This window comes from Aotus nancymaae, unplaced genomic scaffold (assembly GCF_030222135.1).
Source record: "Aotus nancymaae isolate 86718 unplaced genomic scaffold, 86718_ANA_hifiasm-v0.15.2.pri h1tg000028l, whole genome shotgun sequence".
NCBI classification, from domain to species: domain Eukaryota; kingdom Metazoa; phylum Chordata; class Mammalia; order Primates; family Aotidae; genus Aotus; species Aotus nancymaae.
Window position 1 is genome coordinate 23,987,274 of NW_026988441.1, and position 24,472 is coordinate 24,011,745.

General features: G+C 41.7%; 2 protein-coding genes across 2 annotated transcripts in view; one reads left to right on the plus strand and one right to left on the minus strand.

Annotated features, from left to right (window-relative positions):
• On the plus strand, positions 1-24,254 carry LOC110569461 (zinc finger protein 675-like). Its single transcript, XM_064381542.1, has 4 exons — positions 1-171; positions 14,001-14,127; positions 14,608-14,703; positions 19,339-24,254. Exons 1-4 carry the CDS (start codon positions 169-171, stop codon positions 21,237-21,239), a joined length of 2,127 nt encoding a protein of 708 aa, XP_064237612.1. The 5' UTR covers positions 1-168; the 3' UTR covers positions 21,240-24,254.
• The window catches only part of LOC135276758 (zinc finger protein 675-like), a 166,818-nt gene that overhangs the window by 78,948 nt on the left and 63,398 nt on the right, over positions 1-24,472 (minus strand). The window lies entirely within an intron of this gene.

The following is a 24,472-nucleotide window of genomic DNA, read 5'->3' on the forward strand; positions in this document are numbered from 1 at the left end:
CTTCCGGGATTTGGCGGCGCTTCGGTGTCTCCCTGCAGCTGGAGGTCTCGGTCTCGCCTTCCCTGCTCCCTGTCCTCTCCTCCTAGAGGCCCAGCCTCTGCGGCCTTGCGACCTGCATAAATTGGGAGATCCGCAGCTAAGACGCCGGGACCCTCTGGAAGCCTAGAAATGGTGAGAGTGCTGGGTGCGACATCCCGAGGGAGGGAGGGGTGGTTGAAATCGCGGGGAAGGGGCTGTGGCGGACTCAGGCCTCCCCGCAGTCAGCTGCACAGTCTGCGCCCGGAGTTCTCCGGAGTTCTGCTTGCCGAGCTCGGCCTCAGCCTTCGGCCGTAAGATGGCGGTTTCGCTGACTGCGGGCCCCAGGCGTCCAGTCTTCCCTGGGCAGGGACTGTGCCCTGGCGTGGAGCCATCTCTGGGCAGCTCGGCGTCCGCAGGGCCGTGGCTTTCCCAGATTGTGCAGGGACCACGGGACGGTCATCGGGGGAGAATCCTGATTCAGGGTGCGGGTCCGTGAATGCGAAGAGCTTTGGTGCGGGGGTTCCTAGTTCCTCTTTTCACCTATTACAAATTTATGAGAGGGTCGGGTGCGGTGGCTCACGCCAGTGATGTTGCACGTTGGGAGGCCGAGGCGGGCGGATCACCTGAGGACTTCGCGATCAGCCTGACCAACATGGTGAAACCCCGTCTCTATTCAAAATACAAAAAATTAGCTGGGCATGGTGGCGCTTGCCTGTAATCCCAGCTACTCAGGAGGGTGAGGCAGGAGAATTGCCTGAACCCAGGAGGCGGAAGTTGCGGTGAGCCGAGATCGCGCCATTGCACTCCAGCCTGGGTAACAAGAGTGAAACTCCGTCTCAAAAAAAAAAAAAGAAAAGAAAAAAACCAAAGTTATCAGGGCGTGGAGGCACATGCCTGTAATCCCAGCTACTCGGCACGCTGAGGCAGGAGAATCGCATGAACCCGGGTGGTGGAGATTGCGGTGAGCCGAGATCGCGCCATTGCACTCAAGCCTGGGCAACAAGACCGAAACTCCGTCTCAAAAAAAAAAAAAAAAAAATTTATGGGCATCACCGCAAAAATTTAGAAGAAATTTAATCAAAGTGTGATTCAAAAATTGTGGACCACCGAGCTGTGGTTTGTAGTTTGTGGTTTATGGGAGCAGCTTGAAGGAAAGACTTTTAAAGGTGCACAATGAAGAAAACAAAATTAAATAATTGGTTAGGTACAGTTACTTTGTTACTTGATTTGTACCATTAAGGTATACTTTTTCTGCTTATGTGATCAGAGGTTAATTGGCAGTTTATCGTTGGTTAAGCCTGAATTTTGTTTCTCTCAATCCAGTAATTTACCAAAAAAATGCATTTGAGTTAGAGTTTTTAAAAAGTAGGAACCCGGGAACTAGAGAAACCTCAGTCTAATTGCCTGCTACTTAGTTATTTTCACACTCCACAAGGGACTGATTTTCCCCTGCACTTTTAACTTTGGGTCTCAAATGTACCCCTCACCTCCCATTCCTCCAATCTATGACTTGCAGTAAAATACTAAATTTTCACTTTCTTTTCACATTCTCAAATGCCAACGTCCCCTTTCTAATTCACATGATCAACTATTTGTCTTTTATTATTATTATTATTTGAGATGGAGTCTCACTCTGTTGCCAGGCTGGAGTGCAGTGCAGTGGGGCGATCTCAACTCACTGCAACCTCCAATTCCCAGGTTCAAGCGATTCTCCTGCCTCAGCCTCCTGAGTAGCTGGGACTGCAGGTGGGTGCCACCACAGCCAGCTAATTTTTTTTTTTTTTTTTTTTTTTTTTTTGGTATTTTTAGTAGAGACGGTGTTTCGCCATGTTGGTCAGACTGGTGTCTAACTCCTGACCTCAGGTGATTCACCTGCCTCAGCCTTCCAAAGTGCTGGGATTACAGGTGTGAGCCACCGCGCCCAGCCCGAGTTGTATCTTTTATAATAAACTGGTAAACACAACTATAGTGTTTCACTGAGTTCTGTGAGTTACTCTATTACATTACTGAACTTGAGGAATGTTCTGGGAGTCCCCAGTTATCAAACAGTGGCTCAGAAGCGTAGATCAGCCTATGAAGTTTGTGACTGGCATCTGTAGTAAAGACAGTGTTGTGGGACTGTGCTGTGAATCAGGGTCTGTGCTGACTCTGTGTGGTGTCAGAAATCAAATGTTGGACAGTGAGTGTCGGAGAATTGCTTGGTGTTCAGTAAACGACACATTTTGTGCCAGAAAAAAGATATCACAGAGGCCTTCCCTGGAATGGAACTCTGCATGCCTGGGAATGGGAGGCTGTGCTCTCCTGTACACAAGCTGTCACACTGCTCATTGTCCTGTGATTTCAGGTCTCCTCTAAGAGGACAGAGCCCTGATAACAAACCCCACTTTCCCACAGCTGCTGCCACAAGATTTTCACCCACTTACAAACACACCCACTAGACACTGACATGCCCACAACCTTCCCAGGACTAGGCACCACCCTCAGAAAATTCACAACGTCATTTTTGATGCCAGTACTTCTTGCCAAAACCCTAAAAAACAAAATGACTATAAGTCTCCTGGAATATCCCCACCAGCAGACACTGAATCTGCAGCAGTAATATGTTTTCTGCACCATCCTAGGGTTCTGGACTAACTGTTCATAATCTCATCTGCCTGCATGGACACAAAAAAAAATCAGAATGCAGCCCCACCTAAGCCACTGTTTGTGGTACAAACCAGTCCTTTGGCCTACATTGCACTCTCCCCACCCATGGAGGTTTTAGTTTTAACTTTTATTTTTGGTTCATGGGTACATTTGTAGGTTTGCTATATAAATAAAATTGTGTCCTGAAGGTTTTTCTTTTTTTTTTTTTAAGACTAGGTTTCACCATGTTGGTCAGGCTGGTCTTGAACTCCTGACCTCAGGTGATCCGCCCGCCTTGGCCTCTAAAGTGCTTGGATTACAGGTGTGAGCCATCATGCCCGGACTGTTGTTCTTTTCTTTGTGTCCGTGTATTCTTATTATTTAGCTTTTTCTTTTTCTTTTTTTTTTCTTTTTCTATTTTTTTAGGCTGAGTTTTGCTCTTGTTGCCCAGGCTGGAGTGCAATGGCTCGATCTTGGCTCACTGCAACTTTCGCCTCCTGGGTTCAAGTGATTCTCCTGTCTCAGCCTCCTGAGTAGCTGGGATTACAGGTGCCCACCACCATGCCTGGCTAATTTTTGCATTTTTAGTAGAGACAGGGTTTCACCATGTTGGCCATGCTGGTCTCGATCTCCTGACTTTGTGATCCACCTGCCTCCGACTCACAAAGTGCTGGGATTACAGATGTGAGCCCTCAGCCAGCTATTTATAAATGATAACATGAATTTGGTTTTCTGTTTCTGCATTAGTTTTTTAAGGATAATGGTCTCTAGCTCCATCCATGTTGCTGCAAAAGAAATTATCTTGATCTCTTTTTATGGCCACACAGTATTTCGTGATATTTATTTACCATATTATGTTTTTATTAAATTATTTTATTTTATTTTTGGAGACAGGGTTTCACTTTGTTACCCAGCGTGGAGTGCAGTGGCATGATCTCGGCTCACTGCAGCCTCAACCTCCCGGGCTCAAGCAATCTTTTTTTTTTCCCTTTGAGATGGACTCTTGTTCTGTCACCTAGGCTGGAGTGTCCTATCTTAGCCTTTCAAGTAGCTGAGATTACAGGTGCCTGTCACCACGCCCAGCTAATTTTTGCTTTTTTTTTTTTTTTTTTTTTTGAGATGCAGTCTTGCATTGTCACCCAGGCTGGAGTGCAATGGCTCCATCTCAGCTCGCTGCAACCTCTGCCTCCTGTGTTCAAGTGATTCTCCTGGCTCCCGAGTAGCTGAGATTACAGGGGCCCACCACCACATTCGGCTAATTTTTTTCTTGTATTTTTAGTAGTGATAGAGTTTCACTATGTTGGCCAGGCTGATCTCAAACACCTAACATCGTGATCTGCCTGTCTCAGCCTCCCAAAGTGCTGGGATTTCAGGCATAAGCCACCACACTTGGTCTAATTTTTGCATCTTTAGTAGAGGTGGGGTCTCTCCACATTGGCCAGGTTGGTCTCGAACGCCTGACCTCAGGCTATTCACCTGACATGCCTCGGCCTCCCAAAGTGCTGGTGGCGTGTATCTGGCCAGCATCTGTTATTTCTTTTTTCACTTTGTATAATGGCCATTTTGACTGGTGTGTGGATGGTGTCTCATTGTGATTTTCCTTTGCATTTCTCTAATTAGTATTGAGCATTTTTTATTTTCATTTTATTATTTATTTATTTATTTTTTGAGACCTAGTCTCTCTCTGTTGTCCAGGCTGGAGTGCAATGCACGATCTCTGCTCTTTGCAACCTCCATCTCCTGAGTTCAAGTGATTCTCCTTCGTCAGCCTCCAGAGTAGTTGGGACTATAGGTGAATGCCGCCATGCCTGGCTGATCTTTCTGTTTTTCAATAGAGACAGGGTTTCACCGTGTTGCCCAGGCTGGTCTCAAACTCCTGAACTCAGGCAATCTGCCCGCCTGAGCTTCCCAGAGGGCTGGGATTACAGGCATGAGCCACTGCGCCCAGCCTAGTAATGAGCATTTTTTAATATGCTTTTTAGCCACATGTATGTCTTTTGAAAAACAGGCAAAATACTGCTACCTTTTTTGCCTACCTTTCTTTTTTTCTTTTCTTTGAGACAGAGTTTTGCTCTTGTTGCTCAGGCCAGAATGCAGAGGTGTGACCTTGGCTCACTTCAACTCCACCTCCCGGGTTCAAGCTATTCTCCTTCCTCAGCCTCCCAAGTAGCTGGGACTACAGGCATGCACCACCATGCAGGGCTAATCTCTGACTTCTTTAAGAAGTGTTTTGTAGGGCCGGGCATGGTGGCTCACGCCTGTAATCCCAGCACTTTGGGAGTCCGAGGAGGGCGGATCACAAGGTCAATAGATTCAAACCATCCTCGCCAACATGGTGAAACCTGTCTCTACTAAAATACAAAGCTTAGCTGGGTGTGGTGGCACACACCTGTAGTCCCAACCGCTAGGGAGGCTGAGGCAGGAGAATCGCTTGAACCTGGGAGACAGAGGTTGCAGTGAGCCGAGATCACACCTCTGCACTCCAGCCTGGCGCCTGGTGAAAAAAAAAAAAAAAAAAAAGATTGTTTTGTTTTACTTATTTATTTATTTTTTATTTTTTTGAAGACAGGGTTTCACCATGTTGGTCAGGCTGGTCTTGAACTCCTGACCTCAGGTGATCCACCCGCCTTGGCCTCCAAAGTGCTTGGATTACAGGCTTGAGCCACCACGCCTGGCCATAAAGAAGTGTTTTGTAATTCTTGTCTTAGAGATCTTTCATCTCCCTAGTTAGCTGTATTTCTAGATATTTTATTCTTTTTTGTGGCCATTATAAATGGGATTGTATTTTTAATTTGGACTTTGGCTTGGATGTTGTTGATGTACCGAGGTGCTACTAATTTTTGTGTGTTTATTTTGTATTCTGAAACTTTGTTGAAGTTGTCAGCTTACAAAACTTTTCTGCTGAGGATATAGTATGAGCTCCTCTCTTTCTGTTTGGTTGCCTTTTATTGTTTTGTCTTGTTTGATTGTTCTTGCCAGGACTTCAGATTCTATGTTGAATAGGAGTGGTGAAAGAAGGCATGCCTCTATTTTTTTTTTTTTTTTTAGTTTTTTTTTGTTCTTTTCAAGACAGGGTTTCACCATGTTGGTCAGGCTGGTCTTGAACTCCGGACCTCAGGTGATCCACCCACCTTGGCCTCCAAAGTGCTTGGATTACAGGCCTGAGCCACCACGCCGGGCTTTTAATTTTTCTCTTTTTAGTAGAGACAGGGCTTCACCATGTTAAGCAGGCTGGTCTTGAACTCCGGACCTTAAGTGATCCACCTGCCTCGGTGGGTTACAGGCGTGAATCACCGCATCCAACCAAACAGCTCTATTTTCTTTTTCTTTTTCTTTTCTTGAGGCTCCCATGGGGCGTATTTTTCTTTTTCTTTTTGTTTGGAGTATATCTTTTCATCTCTCTCTCTCTCTTTTTTTTTTTTTTTTGAGACATAGTCTTCTGTGTCACCAAGGATGGAGTGCAGTGGCATGATCTCGGCTCACTACAACCTCTGCCTCCCAGGTTGAAGCAATTGTCCTGCCTCAGCCTCCCGAGTAGCTGGGACTACAGCAATGCGCTACCATGCCCAGCTAATTTTTTGTATTTTTAGTAGAGTTGGGGTTTCACCGTGTTAGTCATGATGGTCTTGATCTCCTGACCTTGTGATCTGCCCACCTTGGCCTCCCAAAGTGCTGGGATTATAGGCGTGAGCCACCGCGCCCGGCCTTAAGGGCTCTATTATCCTAACTGAAAATAAGAAAGAATATTTTGCGAATCTCTGTCTTCTTAAAGCATTTAGATTATATGTAGCTATTTTGGTCTGCTTTTTAAATATGTATATATCATATTAACAGCTAAATAAACCTTTTGGCATTTTTTGTGACTCAGGATTGTTTTTCTTTTCTTTTTTTTTTTTTTTTTTTTGAGATGGAGCTTTGATCTTGTCACCCAGGCTGGGGTGCAATGTCTCGATTTCGGCTCACTGCAACCTCCGCCTCCAAGGTTCAAGCAATTCTCCTGCCTCAGCCTTCCAAGTAGCTGGGACTCCAGGTGCCCACCACCATGCCCAGCTAATTTTTACATTTTTAGTAGACATGGAGTTTTGCCACATTGACCAGGCTGTTCCCAAACTCCTGACTTCAGGTGATAACGTTGCCTTGGCCTTTCAAAGTGGTGGGATTATAGGAATAAGCCAGTGTACTTGGCTTGACTCAGGATTTTTTTTTCACCTAGGACCTCAGATTTATTCCTTATTTTTATTTTGGCAAAGATTTATATTTTTATTATTAGTCTTTTAAAGTAGACACAGATTTGTTCAGACTAAAGCTCATTTTAAGAGTACACAGAAGCTTTGCACAAAGATAGAATTAAACCTAGTAATACAGAATAATAAAGATTAAGAGAAGAACCTGGGCTCGGTGGCTCATGCCTGTAATCCCAGCACTTTGGGAGGCCAAGGTGGGTGGATCACGAGGTCAAGAGATCGAGGCCATCCTAGTGAACATGGTGAAACCCCATCTCTACTAAAAATACAAAAAAATTAGCTGGGCATGGTGGTGCGTGCTTGTAATCCCAGCTACTTAAGAGGCTGAGGCAGGAGAATTGCCTGAACCCAGGAGGCGGAGGTTGCGGTGAGCCGAGATCGTGCCATTGCACTCCAGACTGGATAACAAGAGCGAAACTCTGTCTCAAAAAAAAAAAAAAAAGAACAGAAGATGAGAGCAGCGGAGATGACAGAGAAAGCTTAGTAAATTCTGCCGAGAATATTTTCTCCTTTTATATAATGCTCATGTTTCTCATGCTGAGAGTAGCTGTGCACTTTGAGTGTTATCCTTTGAGGGGAATGTTTTCTGGCTGACACGATCAATCTTATATCTAAGAGCGAAACTCCGTCTCAAAAAAAAAAAAATTTGGCTTGCCGTTTTTCTTCACTCTGTTTCTTTTTCCTTCCTTCAGGTTACAAGTGTTATACACCCATAAAGGTGGTATCAAGAAGCTGATTTTGATTAGTCTGTGGCTCGATCTGTAGCTTGTGGAGCGTATGTCTAATGTCTGGGGCAGATTGGCTAATAAAATGCTTTGCCATTAATATTTTCCCTTCAGGAGAGGAAGACACTAGATTAGTATATTTTTTTAAAGGCTTCTTCCAGCCTGCCATAAAACATGACTGGATTTTTCTTCTTCCTTTGTGTAACCTTCCACGCTTCATCATAATTTTCTGCCTTAGTTATTCCCTTTATTCTTCGCGGAAGAGCCTCAAGAAATTTGACCTGGTTGTTTATTACCACGGTGGTGTTATAGCTCCAATTAGGATCAATAGTGGGAAGTGTTTGTGGGCCTGAATGATTGCCCTAAAGCTTTCAAGTGAAAAATTTGTTCACTTTCTGATGGGTGGCCTGAAAACATGTATCCCTTTTCTGAAGGGATGCAACAGGTTGCTAGAATAAATTGAACATCTCTCCATGAGAGATCAGAGTTTGAAACCTATCTGCAAATTTTCTGAGATTCTCAGAATAGCTTCCTAGCTTCTCCTTACATTGTTGTGTGTCAGTTACAGAGAAGGGGACCTGCATTGGGACTGGCCCTGCAGCTCCTGTGACCCTGTGGGGTAGCAAGGCTGGAGAAAGAGTTCAATACAGTGTTCCCTCTGAGCATGAGGTTAACTTAGTAGCGTCCCCAGTGTTTGCTCCTGGGTTTTAGCCTCAGGAGCACTTGTAAAGGGGCTATGTAAGGATGGTCGCTGCTCACCCTGAAAACCATGTAGGCCTGTGAAAGAAGGTCATCTATAATACCTACTTCTGCCTTAGAACTTGCCTTTAGCGTGTGGGTTCTGGGAGTTTCACAGATTGTTACGTTTTGGTATAGGGTCATGAAGGGCTGTACATATGAGATTTCTGACTATTTGCCCTGCCTCTTGCAAAATGGGCCTATTTGCAGGATAGTGTCATAATTAATGCTACCATTGACTGCCCGTTGTTCTAAACTGGGCAGCTCATAATAGGGCCAGGCAGTATTGAAGAAAAAATATTATACATTTTATCCCACTTAAAGCAACCCTTTAACTCTCTTAGGCAATAATACATTTCCTTTCATAAGTCGCTTCTCCCTCCAACATGCACCTCGAAGGCCACCTGCAACACACCTAGACCCTCTGACTTACCTAATCTTTTTGCATAGCTAGGTAGGTTTTTTGCCCATAGCCAGTTGAGTGGGGGAAGGGAAGACTTTAGCATAAGAAAAAGGTTTAAGTCTCCTGAAATGTGTGGGTTCACCCTGGTCGAGCTGCCACTGCCAACTGTGTAACATGTAGGGATCAGGGACTATAACTGGAAAGTTTAGACAGTCTTTCTCCCTTCTGGACAGGACAGCCATCCCTGTTTGCTCCTTGGCCTTCAGAGAACACCAGAGAGTGGCTCTGGCCAGTTCCACTCAGTACTAGAAAATGGCTACTGAAAGGCTGAAAATGGAGAAAAGGAAAAGGACTCAGAAAAGCTGTAGGACCCAGAAAGACAAAAACAAAAGGACTCAGGTCCCTCATCCAAACTGAGAGGTTGCGATCAGATACTTCCCCATGGAAACGTTTTAGTTTCATCAAAAAGTAACCCTGAAGCAAAAAAAAAAGAAATAGAAAGTAACCCTGGCCAGAAACTTGCAGTTGTCTTCGTGCTTACGCACTGTCCATCCTAAGTTAGAAAGGAAAAGAGAAAGAGAGAAAGACTTCCCTGTCTGTAAAAGGGGAAAGGAAAAAAATAAGTCCCAAACTTTGGACCTACCTTCTCTCCTGCCTGGTTCACCAAAATATGTGACCAGTAGAGGATCTTGACTGCAAGTTGTCCCAGTTCTTGGGCTTTTGAACAGAGAATTGGACAAAACAGACAGCAAAGCAAAGAAGGAATGAAGCAACAGAAGATCACAACAGGGATTTACTGAAAATGAAACTACACTCCACAGTGTGAAAGTGGGTCCGAACAATGGTTTAAGGGCCAGGCACAGAATCCTCATGGGTTTAAATACCCCTAGAGGATTCCCATTGGCCACTTGATGCTATGCTCTGATTGGTTCCAGAAAGCAACCAATCAGCGGCTGAAGTGAAGTTACACAGGTCACACTCTTATGCAAATATCCTATTGGTTGTGAAAGCAACCAATCAGAAGCTAAGGTGAAGTTACAAAGTTGCACTTTTATGCAAACAGAGACTCAGCCCACAGTCAGTCTGATTGGTTTTGGACAGCCAATTTCCTATATGCCTAACAGAAAAGGTGGAGATTTGCAAAGGGAATAGCCTCTGGTCTTTTTTGTTACTTAGGTGTGGAAAGTTAGTTTTCCTTTTCATTTAGGTATAGGAATTTGGTGTGAAATGGTCTTAGATTCCCTTCCTCCAGACCCTATTCCCCTGCCTCATTAGTACATGTGTGCACGTTGGTTTTCAAATGCAGACTTATTTAGATGGTGCTGCCTTCTGTTTATCTTGTAAACTTTAAAGAGCCAGCAAAAATATGAAAAATGGTAGTCTTCATTTGACCTAGAAGTATTTGCATTGTGACAAGAGTGCTGAGTGTAAGGGACTCCATGCTATGCCTGCTTTCTCTAAGCTAATCATGAGCCCAAGAAGAGGAACATCAGCATTGATAGGGAACTTGTTTAAAATACCCATTCATGGTTGGGCATAGCGACTCATGCCTGTAATCCCGGCACTTTGGGAGGCTGAGGTGGGTGGTCACTAGAGGTCCAGAGTTTGAGACCAGCCCAGCCAACATGGTGAAACCCTGTGTTTACTAAACACACACACACACACACACACAATTAGCTGGGTTTGGTGGAAGACGCCAGACTTAGAAGGCGGAGGCAAGAGAATCGCTTGAACCCAGGAGGTGGAGGTTGCAGTGAGCTGAGATCATGCCACTGGACACCAGCCTGCACTGACAGAGTGAGACTCCATCTCAGAACAACAAACAAACAAACAAACCATTCATGAACCCTTCCTCAGTTTGAAGAATTACATCACAGAAAGTGGGGCCACAATTTCCAAGTATGTTTTAAGCTCATTAAAGCTTTAGAAGCAATACTTAGCTAAGTGGTTATCAGCCCAGGTTTCTTTTTTAATATTATTTTTATTTTTTTGAGGTGAAATCTTGCTCTGTGTGCAGGCCGGAGTGGTGTAGTGGTGCAATTTTGGCTCACTGCCACCTCTGCCTCCTGGGTTCAAGCGATTCTCGTGCCTCAGCCTCCCGAGTAGCTGGGATTACAGGCATGTCCCACCATGCTAGACTAATTTTTGTACTTTTAGTACAGATGGGGTTTCACCATGTGGGCCAGGTTGGTCTTGAACTCCTGACCTCAAGTGATCTACCTGCCTCACCCTCCCAAAGTGTTAGGATTACAGGCATGAGTCATGACTCCCAGCCCAGCCCAGGTTTCCAATTAAGATTACATGACCAATTTGCAGAAATATCTACTTATATGCTATCCACACGTCTGTTTATTGTCCTGGGTGGAGGAGGCATCGTTTTATTTTTTGTTTTTTGTGTTTTGAGACAGTCTTGCTCTGTTGCCCAGGCTGGAGTGCAGTGGTGTGATCTCGGCTCACTGCAACATTCGCCTGCCAGTTTTAAGTGATTCTTGTGCCTCGGCTTCCCAAGTAGCTGAGATTACAGACCCACATAATTACGCCCAGCTAATTTATGTATTTTTAGTAGAGTTGGGGTTTTACCATGTTGGCCAGGTTTTTCTCAAACTCCTGACCGCAAATGATCTGCCCACTTTGGCCTTCCAAAGTGCTGGGATTACAGGGTTGAGCCGCTGTGCCCAGCTTGGTCAAGGCTTTTTTGTTTTTCTTTTTGTTTTTTGAGACAGAGTCTTGCTTTGTCACCAGGCTGGAGTGCAGTGGCATGATCTTGGCTCACTGCAGCCTCTACCTCCTGGGTTCAAGCAATTCTCATGCCTCAGCCTCCCAAGTAACTGAGATTACAGGCATGTACCTCCACACTCAGCTAATTACTTTTTTTGTATTTTTTAAGTAGAGACGGAGTTTCACCGTGTTGGCCAGGATGGCTTCGAACTCCTGACCTAGTGATTTACCCACCTTGGCCTCCCAACGTGCTGGGATTACAGTCGTGAGCCACTGCACCCAGTCCATGTTGTTTTAATTAAGTACCTCATGTGACTGTAAGGTGAGGCCAGAATCAAGTATATGGGGTTCAAGATACATTCATGAGAATTAAGTTTCACCTCTGCACTAAAGAGTGGTCACAAGGCTGGTTCTGTTTAATTTGGTAGTGAGAGGAATGTGTGACCCATATTTTCATTACTGTAGAAGAAACTGCTGGTGCCCATGGCAGAAGAAGGCACCTGAGGACAGAAAAAAAACTTTTGCTCCCAGTGCAGTGGATCACGCCTGTAATCCCAACACTTTGGGAGGCCGAGGTGGGTGGATCATGAGGTCAAGAGATCGAGACCATCCTGGCCAACATGGTGAAACCCCGTCTCTACTAAAAATACAAAAATTAGCCGGGCGTGGTGGCACATGCCTGTGGTCCCAGCTACTCAGGAGACTGAGGTGGAAGATTCCCTTGAACCCAGGAGGCGGAGGTTGCAGGGAGCCAAGATTGGCCACGATACTCCAGCCTGGTGATAAAGCAAGACTCTGTGTCAAAAAAAGAAAAAAGAAAAAGAATCCTTTACTTTTATCTCCGTGGAGCAGCTCAGTGTTCTTGAATCTCTTCTGGTGTAAAGAATAGAAATGGGTGGACTTTTTCTGCGAGTCTTGGTCCTTCTGCCTGTGGGTGTGGTGGTAGCAGGTAAACATGTGGTGCTGACACCTTTAAAGGCATATTCTCCAGCCAGACGCGGTGGCTCAACACCTGTAATCCTAGCACTTTGGGAGGCGGAGGTGGGTAGATCACCTGAGGGCAGGAATTCAAGACCAACCGGGCCATCATGGTGAAACCCCTGCTTAAAAAAATAATAATAATACTAAAATAAATAAATAAAGGCATATTCTCCAGATGCACGTGTAATTTGTTGAGAGAATTGCATCTGAAAAGAATTTTCAGAGAAAGGAAGAAACGACTTATTTTCTGTTAAACATGTCTGAGATCAAGAGCTGTGTGTTTTCTTCCTCCTGGAATGCCATGCATTTACTATTTGCAAACTTTGACTTCTAAAAATTCCAATGATGGTCAGGAGTCTCTGAAAAATATTTCATTTTGGCTGGGCATGGTGGCTCACGCCTATAATCCCAGCACTTTTGGAGGCTGAGGCGGGTGGATCACGAGGTCAAGAGATCAAGACCATCCTGGTCAACAAGGTGAAACCCCGTCTCTACTAAAAATACAAAAATTAGCTGGGCATGGTGGCGCGTGCCTGTAGTCCCAGTTACTTGGGAGGCTGAGGCAGGAGAATTGCTTGAACCCCAGAGGCGGAGGTTGCGGTGAGCCGAGATCACGCCACAGCACTTCAGTCTGGGTAACAAGAGCGAAACTCCATCTCAAAAAAAAAAAAAACATTTCTTTTCTATCAGTCTTCTCTACATTTGGCTTCTTATAGGCCATGCAGAATTCTCACCATTATTTTATAATCTGCAATATTAAAAATTGTCCAGGTGGCTATTGGACATGGGAAGGTGTGGATACTCAAGATTTCTGTTGGGAAAAGCTGGGGGTTTTAGTAAATATGGAGAACATCTAATGTTGAGGTTCCATCTGTGTTCTCCATTAGCTCTATGCAGAACACTATTAACAAAATGCTTATTTAAGCAAGATAGTCTTTATTATACAGAAACTTCTGAAGCACTATAAAAGGTACACCTTTGTGTTTATGCCCTTAAGTATATATGTTATTTATTTATTTTTTCTGAGATGGCGTCTTGCTCTTGTTGCCCAGGCTAAAGTGCAATGGACCAATCTCGGCTCACCACAACCTCCACCTTTTGGGTTCAAGCAACTCTCCTATCTCAGCCTCCTGAGTAGCTGGGATTGGAGGCATGTGCCACCACGCCTGGCTAATTTTGTATTTTTAGTAGAGATGGTGTTTCTTCATGTTGATCAGGCTGGTCTCCTGACCTCAGGTGATCCACCCACCTCGGCCTCCCAAAGTGCTGGGATTACAGGCATGAGCCACCTCACTTGATCTATTATATATATTATTATCTAGAAAATTATTATATATACACTGGTGTTGTGCCTCTTATGCCACTCTGTTTTCTCAGGGTTAGAGAACACATTAGGAAGTATGTTTGTGTACAAATTTATTTTATTGGATAATTTCTGTCACTCCTATAAGTCAGAACCTGTTCTCATTACTCTCTTATTTTACCTTGATTCAAATTATAAATTCTGTTGGCTACCTGGTATATATGCTGTGTGTGTGTGTTTTTCAGGGACTGTTGACATTTAGGGATGTGGCCATAGAATTTTCTCCGGAAGAGTGGCAATGCCTGGACACTGCACAGCGGAATTTATATAAAAATGTGATTTTAGAAAACTACAGAAACCTTGTCTTCCTGGGTAAGGATAATTTCAACACACAGTTTCTAATATACCCTAAAGGTTTTATTTCTCTTATTTGTAAACTGTATTTTGGTAATGTATGCTTTGTATAAATGAGTTTCAGATCCCTGTTTTTGAGAAACTCTTAAAGATTCATATAAATAGAAAAAAATTTCTTTAATATGTTTCATCTTGACCTTAACTTACCACATTCCTGACCTGATCTGTGTCATTCACTCTAGATTTGTAGTAATTTGAGAAATTTAGTGACATATTGTTGCCCACACCTTAAAATCTAATTGCCAACACCAAGTTTTGACTCCATATTACTGGGTAATGAAATTAAGAATTTAGAAATTTAGAATATTCTTCTACATATTTAAAAATTTCTGTTATACATTAGACTCTTCTATTACATCATCTTTACTGAGCACATTATTAGGTTGATAATTGGAGAATATGAGTAAGATTCATGTTACCTATTTTTTAATCAAACAGGTATTGCTGTCTCTGAACCAGACCTGATCACCTGTCTGGAGCAAGAAAAGGAGCCTTTGATTATGCAGAGAGATGAGATGGCAGATGAACCCCCAGGTAAGTGAGAGTAAAAGTGAATACAACAGATGACACAGATGAGGGGTCCAAAGGTCAAAGAGAAAGCCAGTTCTTAAAATAGCAATTTTGGTATCTCTGTTTTGAAGGAAATGGCTTTTGTAAAACCTGAGTCTTTTTATTTGTTCTCACATTTGAGCATTTTCTGTTGTATGCTTTTAAATTCTCTAAGGTTTCTATTTACTTTTTGGTGATCTTCCTTCAAGTTTTGAGTGAGAAGCAATGTCCTCTTCATGGCATATAAGGGACTATGCAATCTGAATGCTTATTTAATTTTTTTGGAGACCCAGAAATACCTGCATAATTTTGAGCAATTTGATGTTAAATAATTTTTTTAAATTATTATTAATTTTTTTTTTTTTTTTGAGACAGCGTTTCACTCTTGTTACCCTGGCTGGAGTGCAATGGCATGATCTCATCTCACCGCAACCTCTGCCTCCTGGGTTCAAGCAATTCTCCTGCCTAAGCCTCCTGAGTAGCTGGGACTACAGGCGTGCACCACCGCGCCCAGCTAATTTTTGTATTTTTTTTAATCTTTTTTTCTGTTGTTTTTTTTTTTTTTAATGAAAGAAAGAAAAAAAAGAATGAAGAAGGGGAGGAAAAAGGAAGAGAAAGAGAAAGAGAGAATGGAAGTATTGCTTTCTTGCCCAGGCTAGAATGCAGTTTAGTAATGGGTATTGAAAACCTCTTTTATACCGATAATTATACTTGATGATGTAGTCAGGAAGGAATAAGGGAAGAAAATAACAAACAGCCAACCAATATTTCATTTAAACCTATGAAATGCTATGCGATTACTGAGGAGTGATTTACTTCCAATTATGTAGTCACTTTTGGAATAGGTGTGAGGTGGTAATATATGTTTTATGTATTTGAAGTGGAGAGTTCTATAAATGTTTATTAAGTTTACTTGTTCCAGGTCTGAGTTCAAGTCCTGGATGTCCTTGTTAATTTTCTGTCTCGTTGATCTATAGAATCGTTAGCTCTTCTTGTTACATTGATCCTTTTGCCATTATGTAATGTCCTTCTTTGCCTCTTCTGATCTTTGTTGCTTTAAAGTCTACTTTATCAGAGGTGAGAATTGCATCTCCTGCTTTTTATTTGTTTATTTTTACTCTCTGTTTGGTTGGTAAATCTTCTTCATTCTCTTTGTTTTGAGTCTTTGTGTATTGTTGCATGTAAGATGGGTCTGGATGCAGCATACCGATGGGTTTTGGCTTTTTATCCAATTAGAATATATATAAGTTTAATACTGGCATTTGATGCTAGCTGGCTGTTTTGCCCATTAGTTGGTGTAAATTTTTCATTGTGTTGATTTTCTTTGCTTTTTGATATATTTTTGGAAAGGCTGATATGGGTTGTTCCTTTATACGTATAGTGCTTCTTTCAGAAGCTCTTGTAAAGCAGGCCTGGTGGTGGTGAAATCTCGTAGTACTTGCTTGTTCGCAAAAGATTTAATTTTTCCTTCACTTGTAAAGCTTAGTTTGGCTGGATATGAAATTCTGGGTTGAAAGTTCTTTTCCTTGGGGCCGGGCGTGGTGGCTCACGCCTGTAATCCCAGCACTTTGGCAGGCTGAGGCGGGTGAATCACGAGGTCAAGAGATCGAGACCATCCTGGTCAACATGGTGAAACCCCGTCTCTACTAAAAATACAAAAAATTAGCTGGGCATAGTGGCGTGTGCCTGTAATCCCAGCTACTCAGGAGGCTGAGGCAGGAGAATTGCCAGAACCCAGGAGGCGGAGGTTGCCATGAGCCGAGATCGTGCGATTGCACTCCAGCCTGGGTAACAAGAGCAAAACTCCGTCTCAAAAAAAAAAAATTTCTTTTCCTTAAAGATGTTAAATATTGGTCCCCACTCTTTTCTGGCTTGTAGGGTTTCTGCTGAGAGATCTGCTGTAAGTCTGATAGGTTTCCCTTTGTGGGTAACCTGTCCTTTCTCTCTGGCTGCACTTACTATTTTCTCCTTCATTTCAACCCTAATAAATCTGGTGATTATGTGCCTTGGGGTTGGTCTTCTCGAAGAATATCTTTGTGGTGTTCTCTGTATTACCTGCAGTTGAATATTACCCTGCCTTGCTAGGTTTGGAAAGTTTTCCTGAATGATATCCTGAAGAGTATTTTCCAACTTGGATTCATTTTCTTCATCACATTCAGGTACACCTATCAAACATAAATTAGGTCTTTTCACATAGTCCCATATTTCCTGGAGACTTTGCTCATTCCTTTTTATCCTTTTTTCTGCAATCTTGTCTTCTCATTTCATTTCATTGAGCTGGTCCTCGACTTCTGATATCCTTTCTTCTGCTTGATCAATTCAAATGTTTAACCTTGTGCATACTTCACGAAGTTCTTGTGTTGTGTTTTTCAGCTCCATCAATTCACTTATATTTCTCTCTAAATTGTCCATTCTCATTAGCATTTCATCAAACCTTTTTTCAAGGTTCTTAGTTTCTTGGCATTGGGTTAGAACAAGTTCTTTTCATTCCCAGAAATTTCTTATCACCCACCTTTTGAAACCTGCTGCTGATAATGGAACACACTTGTTCTCTATTAAGCCTTCTTCCATTGCTGATGAGGAACTGCGATCCCCTGTAGAGGGAGAAGCATTCTGATTTTGAGTGTTCTCTGCCTTTTTAGGCTGGTTTCTTCCCTTCATTATATATTTATCCCTCTGTCATCTTTGTAATTACTGACTTTCTAACTAGGTGTCTGAGCGAACGTGCAACTTGTTGATTCCCAGCGCCAAAATTGGAGCAATCCACTGTGCCGGCCAAAACAGCGGTGCTAAGATTGATGGTGCTTTCTGCCCGGGAATCTCCGGACTGTGCACCAAGAACTGCCGCGCTGAGGTGCCGGCAAAACTACCGTGATAGCCACAAGAGTTGCCCTGGTGACCCGTGGGGCTCCTCTGCTGGGAATCTCATGGTCCGTGAGCCACAAAAATTCGTCAGAAAGTGTGGCGTCCTCTCATTCTCTGCGCTTTCACTGGGAGCTTCGATCCCGAGCTGCTAGTGGTCAGCCATCTTGGATCTCTCTCGACTGTTTTATGTTCATATGTTTTTTGGATTTGCCAGTTTTACTTTTGCTTTTAATTTTTTGTTTCATTCAGTTTTGGTCAGAAAAATGTTCATAATTTTCGTCTTTCTAAATTTATTTATTTTTGTTGTTTGAGAGAAGATGTTACTGTGCCACTCAGGCTGGAGTGCAGTGACATTCTTTGGCTCACTGCAGCCATAACCTCCTGGGCTCAAGTGATCCTTTTACCTCAGTCTCCCAAGTGACTGGCACTACACACGTGCACTACCATGCCTGGCTAGCATTTCAATTATTTGTGGAGACAGGGTCTCACTATGTTGCCCAGGCTGGGGTCAAGTTTCTGGTCCCATGTGATTCACCTGGGTCTTCCAAAGTGTTGAGGTATTAGGCCTGAGCCATTGCACCCAGCCAGTATTCTGAAATCTAATAAGACTTGATATGTGTCCTAACAGAATACACCAGGTGCAAATAAAAATACTGTGTATTCTCTTACTTTTGATTAAAAACATTTCTACACGTCTGTTAAGCCTATCTGCTGTGTGATGTGGCTTGGATGTCTATGTTGTCTAAACCTCATGCTGCAGTGTAATCATTGTTGGTTGGGGACCTTGTAGGAGGTGAATGTAGGATTTGCTGGGAGGTGCTTAGGTCTTGAGGGCAAATTCCTCATGAATGAATGGCTTGACATCATCCTCTTGTTAATCAATGAGTACACTGGTAATTCAAGTAAGAGCTGGTTCATTTAAAAAACAAAAACAAACCTGACTTCTGCACATCACATTTGCTTTGTATCTTGCCATGTGCTATGTCCAGTTAATCTGTGCATTCCACTATGATAGGAAGCTTCCTGAGACCCTCACCAGAAGCAGATGCTGGCCCATGGTACAATCTGCCAAACTGTGAGCCAAATGAACCTTTTTTCCTTATAAATTATCAATTCTCAAGTATTCCTCTATATGTAAATAGTTATAAGTAAATTTAAAAAATTGTAAGTAAAGGCTGAAGGCGGTGGCTCAAGCCTGTAATCCCAGCACTTTGGGAGGCCAAGGCGGGTGGATCACGAGGTCAAGAGATCGAGACCCTCCTGGTCAACATGGTGAAACCCCATCTCTACTAAAAATACAAAAAATTACCTGGGCATAGTGGTGTGTGCCTGTAATCCCAGCTACTCAGGAGGCTGAGGCAGGAGAATTGCCTGAACTCAGGAGGCGGAGGTTGCGGTGAGCCGAGATTGCGCCATTGCACTCCAGCCTGGGTAACAAGAGTGAAACTCCGTCTTAAAAAAAAAAAAAAAAAAAAATTATAAATAAATAAATTAAATAATTATAAGAAGTAAAGTTGCCAATTTACTTCTAAAAACATTATGTTATGTTGGGGAGTACAAAAGTCTGTGTTGGATACATGTGACAGAATTTCTTTTTTTCTGTGTGGCTGTTTGCATTGTACCCACCTGGGGCAATGCACACACTTAATCATGGCCTGTGGTACCATCTTGCTTGTATAGTTTGTGTAATTTTATAGGTTATATTTGGAAAGTCTATTTATCTGAGTCTGTAATGTGTATTTCTATTTCTTTCAGTAATGTGTTCTCATTTTGCCCAAGAGTTTTGGCCAGAGCAGAACATAAAGGATTCTTCTCAAAACATGACACTGAGAAGATATGAAAAAGGTGGAAATGAGAATTTTCAACTAAACGGCTGCAAAAGTGTAGATGAGTGTAAGGTGCACAAAGGAGGTTATAATGGCCTTAACCAGTGTTTACCAACTACCCAGAGGAAGATGTTTCAGTGTGATAAATACGTGAAAGTCTTTCATAGATTTTCACATTCAGATAGACATAAGATCAAACATATGGAAAATAAACATTTCAAAAATAAAGAATGTGGCAAGTCATTTTGCATGCGTTCACACCTAACTCAACATAAAAGAATTTATACTAGAGTGAATTTCTGCAAATGTGAAGAATGTGAAAAAACTTTTAACCAATCTTCAAAGCTTACTACACATAAGAGAATTTATACTTGTGAGAAACTCTACAAATGTCAAGAATGTGACAAATTCTCAAACCTTACTGAATATAAAAAAAATTATACTCGAGAAAAATCATACAAATGTGAAGAATGTGGAAAGGCCTTTAACAAGTCCTCACACCTTACTACACATAAGAGAATTCATACAGGAGAGAAACCCTACAAATGTGAAGAATGTGGCAAAGCTTTTACCCAATCCTCAAATCTTACTGTACATAAGAGAATTCATACTGCAGAGAAACCCTACAAGTGTGAAGAACTTGGAAAAGCTTTTAACCGATCCTCAAACCTTACTGAACGTAAGAAACATAATACTGGAAAGAAACCCTACAAATGTGATGACTGTGGCAAAGCTTTTATCCATCCCTCAACTCTTACTACACATAAGAAAATTCATACTGGAGAGAAACCCTACAAATGTGAAGAATGTGGCAAAGCTTTTACCCATTCCTCAACTCTTCCTAGACATAAGAGAATTCATACTGGAGAGAAACCCTACAAATGTGAAGAATGTGGAAAAGCTTTTAACCGATCCTCAAACCTTACTGAACATAAAAACATTCATACTGGAGAGCAACCCTACAAGTGTGATGAATGTGGGAAAGCTTTTAAACGATCCTCTAATCTTACTGAACATAAGAAAAATCATACTGACGAGAAACCCTACAAATGTAAAGAATGTGGCAAAGTTTTTAAACGCTTCTCAGCCCTTACTACACACAAAAGAATTCATACTGGTGAGAAACCCTACAAATGTGAAGAATGTGGCAAAGCTTTTCACCGATCCACAAAACTTTCTGAACATAAGAAACTTCATACTGGTTCCTACAAATGTGACGAATGTGGCAAAGCTTTTACCCGTTCCTCAACTGTTACTAAACATAAGACAATTCATACTGGAGAGAAACCCTACAGATGTGAAGAATGTGGAAAAGCTTTTACCCAATCATCAACTCTTACTACACATAAGAAAATACACACTGGAGAGAAACCCTACAAATGTGAAGAATGTGGAAAATCTTTTACCCAATCCGCAACCCTTACTGAACATAAGAAACGTCATACTGGAAAGAAACCCTACAAATGTGAGGAATGTGGCAAAGCTTTTATCCAATCCTCAAAACTTAATGAACATAAGATAATTCATACTGGAGAGAAACCCTACAAATGTGAGGAATGTGACAAAGCTTTTAACCAATCTGCGAACCTTGCTAGACATAAAAAAATTCATACTGGAGAGAAACCCTATAAATATGAGAGATGTGACAAAGCTTTTAACCTATCTGTGAACCTTGCTAAATATAAAAAAATTCAGCGAGGTGCGGTGGCTCAAACCTGTAATCCCAGCACATTGGGAGGCCGAGGCGGGTGGATCACGAGGTCAAGAGATCGAGACCCTCCTGGTCAACATGGTGAAACCCCGTCTCTACTAAAAATACAAAAAAATTAGCGGGGCATAGTGGCACGTGCCTGTAATCTCAGCTACTCAGGAGGCTGAGGCAGGAGAATTGCCTGAACCCAGGAGGCGGAGGTTGCGGTGAGCCGAGATCACGCCATTGCACTCCAGCCTGGGTAACAGGAGCGAAACTCCGTCTAAAAAAAAAAAAAACAAAAAAATTCATATTGGAGACAAAATCTACAAAACTGAAAGATGTGACAATGATTTTGACAGCACCTTAAACTTCTCTAAATATAAAGAAAGTCATACTGGTTAAAAATATTAGAAATGTAAAGAATGTGTCAAAGACTTTAAATAGTTTTCACACTTGGTTGTACATAAGATAATTCATACTGGAGAAAACTAAGTGTGAAGTATTTGGCAATACTGTTAATGCCCAAATCTTATTGCACAGGAAAGCATTTATACTTGAGAAAAATTGTACAAATACAAAGAATATGGAATAGCCATTAATATCTGCTCACATCTTACTCAATATCAGAATGCTGGCACTTAATAAAAGCATTATAAATGCAATTGCTGTCAAAAAAAAACAATGTAAGCCTTTAAAGTTAAGCGTATTCATTTTGAAGACAAATATTACAAACATAAAGAAGGTTGTAGTGCATTTACGTGTATCACAGATCTTATCACCCACATTTTGTACTAGAGAAAAACCCTGAAGCAGTTGCTCACACTTTGTTCAACATCAGGCATTCTATATTGGAGAAAAACTCTGCAAATGTAATAAATTTGGAAAAACATACTTTTCAAAACCTGTGGCTTAGAAAACACAGGAGAGTTTATACTGAAATATGTTTTTGCAGGCCAGACATGGTGGCTCATGCCCATAATCCCAGCACTTTGGGAGGCTGAGGCAGGTGGATCACCTCAGGTCAAGGGTTCGAGAATAGCCTGGTCAACATGGCGAAACCTCATCCCTACAAAAAATACAAAAATTACCCAGGCATCTTGGCTGGTGCCTGTAATGTATTCCCAGCTACTCAGGAAGCTTAGGCAGGAGAATCGCTTGAACCTGGGAGCAGTGAGCCAAGATTGTGCCATTGCGCTCCCACCTGGGTGACAAGAGTGAAACTCTGTCTTAAAAAAAAAAAAAACTGTATATATATATATATATATATATGTATGTATAAATACACACACGTATATTTGCAGATGCAGTAAATATAAAACTTTTAATACAAAGTTTATGTAAATATCAGATAATTTACAGTAAAAATATCTAAGGCACCGACAGTGAGACATTACAGTAAATCAGAGTGCTGAGTATAAAAAATAATCCAGAGCTAAAGTTGGCAGATAAATTATCTTTATATAACTGTAAAAGATGCAGAAAGTTTTTTGAAAAGTTATAATTACATTCAAAGTATACTTTTAGCTGGGTGTGGTGGCTCATGCCTGTAATCCCAGCACTTTGGGAGGCTCAGGCAGGCAGATCACCATTTGGTCAGGAGTTCGAGACCAGACTGATCAAAATGGAGAAACCCATCTCTACTAAAAATACAAAATTAGGTGGGCGTGGTGGCACACACCTGTAATCCAGCTACTCGGGAGGCTGAGGCAGGAGAATCACTTCAATCCAGGAGGTGGAGACTGTGATAAGCCGAGATCATGGCATTGCACACCAGACTGAGCAACAAGAGCAAAACTTCATCTAAAGAAACTTTATATATATATACTTTTAAAAAAAGATTTGTAACATGAGTAATGTCATAATTTCAACTGTCAAATTACTTCATGCTCTTCATTCCTATTGTATGACACTTTTAAATTAGGAGGGCATTCGTTATGATCTTTTCTATGGAAGGGTAAGGACATTAAAATGTAAGACAAATGATAAATATCTAAGTTGAGAGTCTCTTTTTAACATCAGTGGTGCATGAGGTAGGTGTTCAGAATAATACTCTGCATTATGGTGAGAAAAAAGCATTTTATTTTTGTTTTTTGTTTTTTTTTTTGAGATGGAGTCTCTGTCATCCAGATAGGAGTGCGGTGGTGCAATCTCAGCTCACTGCAACCTCCATCCACCTCCCAGGGTTCAAAGGATTCTCCAGCCTCAGCTTCCTGAGTAGTTGGGATTACAGGTGTGCGCCACTACACCCAGCTAATTTTTGTATTTTTAGTAAAGCCGGGGTTTCACCACATTGGTCAGGCTGGTCTCAAACTCCTGACCTTATGATCCACCAGCCTTGGCCTCCCAAAGTGCTGAGATTACAGCGTGAGCCAACATGCCTGGACAAAAGAAGCATTTTAAATTTCAGTTGAAATTAGTAGCATATCATTTTACTAATTGTACTGTTATGTAATAAAATGTTGTATATTCTTAAAATTTAAATTATGTGTCAATTTTTAAAAAAATTTTATTTAACGTGCTTAGAGAATTGTACATTTAATAAAGTGTTAATATTCCACTACCTATTTCACCTTATGCCAGGGTGTAGGCAAAAGATGGTAACAATATATTATTTGGTAACATTATGAACAAATATTTCTAGGAATTCCTTTTGCCAGTGACTTGAAACTGCAAAGAGGTTAAAGAATATTGTTCCCAGCTGGGCGTGGTGGCTGACGCCTGTAATCCAAGCAGTTTGGAGGCCAAGCTGGGCGGATCACCTGAGGTCGGGAGTTCAAGACCAGCCTGATGAACATGATGAAACCCCGTCTATCAAAAAAAACAAGAATATTGTTCCCATAGGTTAAATATTTTTTCTTACTTAAAGTTATACTTTTTATTTTTGTGGATACATGGCATGTGTATATATTTATGCCACATGTAGCATATTTTGATACAGGCATATAATATGTAATAATTACATCAGGGAAAATTGTCCATCATTTCCAGCATTAACCCTTTGTATTACAAACCATTTCTACTGTTTTAGTTTTTTTAAATGTACAGTTGTTATTGACTACAGGTCTATTTTTATGGTTATAACAAAAATTATGTAGAAGCATAAAGTCCACACATTCTGAGTCCTGAATAAACATTAAACAAATTGTTATATAGTTTGGAACATGTGGCCTCTCTTCCTGCAAACACATACAGATTCTTAGTTTTGAATTACATAATGTTAAATATACATATGTATTGCTTTTAAGTTAAACCTTAGGTATAAGAAAATTTTGGAGTTAGTAAGCATGTTTGTATGAGTATAAATTTGTACCTATTTTCAGAAGAAAAGAGCAGTGTTGGAACAAAACATCATTTTAGTAAGGTGAGTAAT

Coding starts and splice junctions, on each gene's coding strand:
- LOC110569461 (XM_064381542.1), top strand. Junction 14,128..14,607: donor CAGAAACCTTGTCTTCCTGG/GTAAGGATAATT, acceptor TTAATCAAACAG/GTATTGCTGTCTCTGAACCA. Junction 14,704..19,338: donor GATGGCAGATGAACCCCCAG/GTAAGTGAGAGT, acceptor TATTTCTTTCAG/TAATGTGTTCTCATTTTGCC.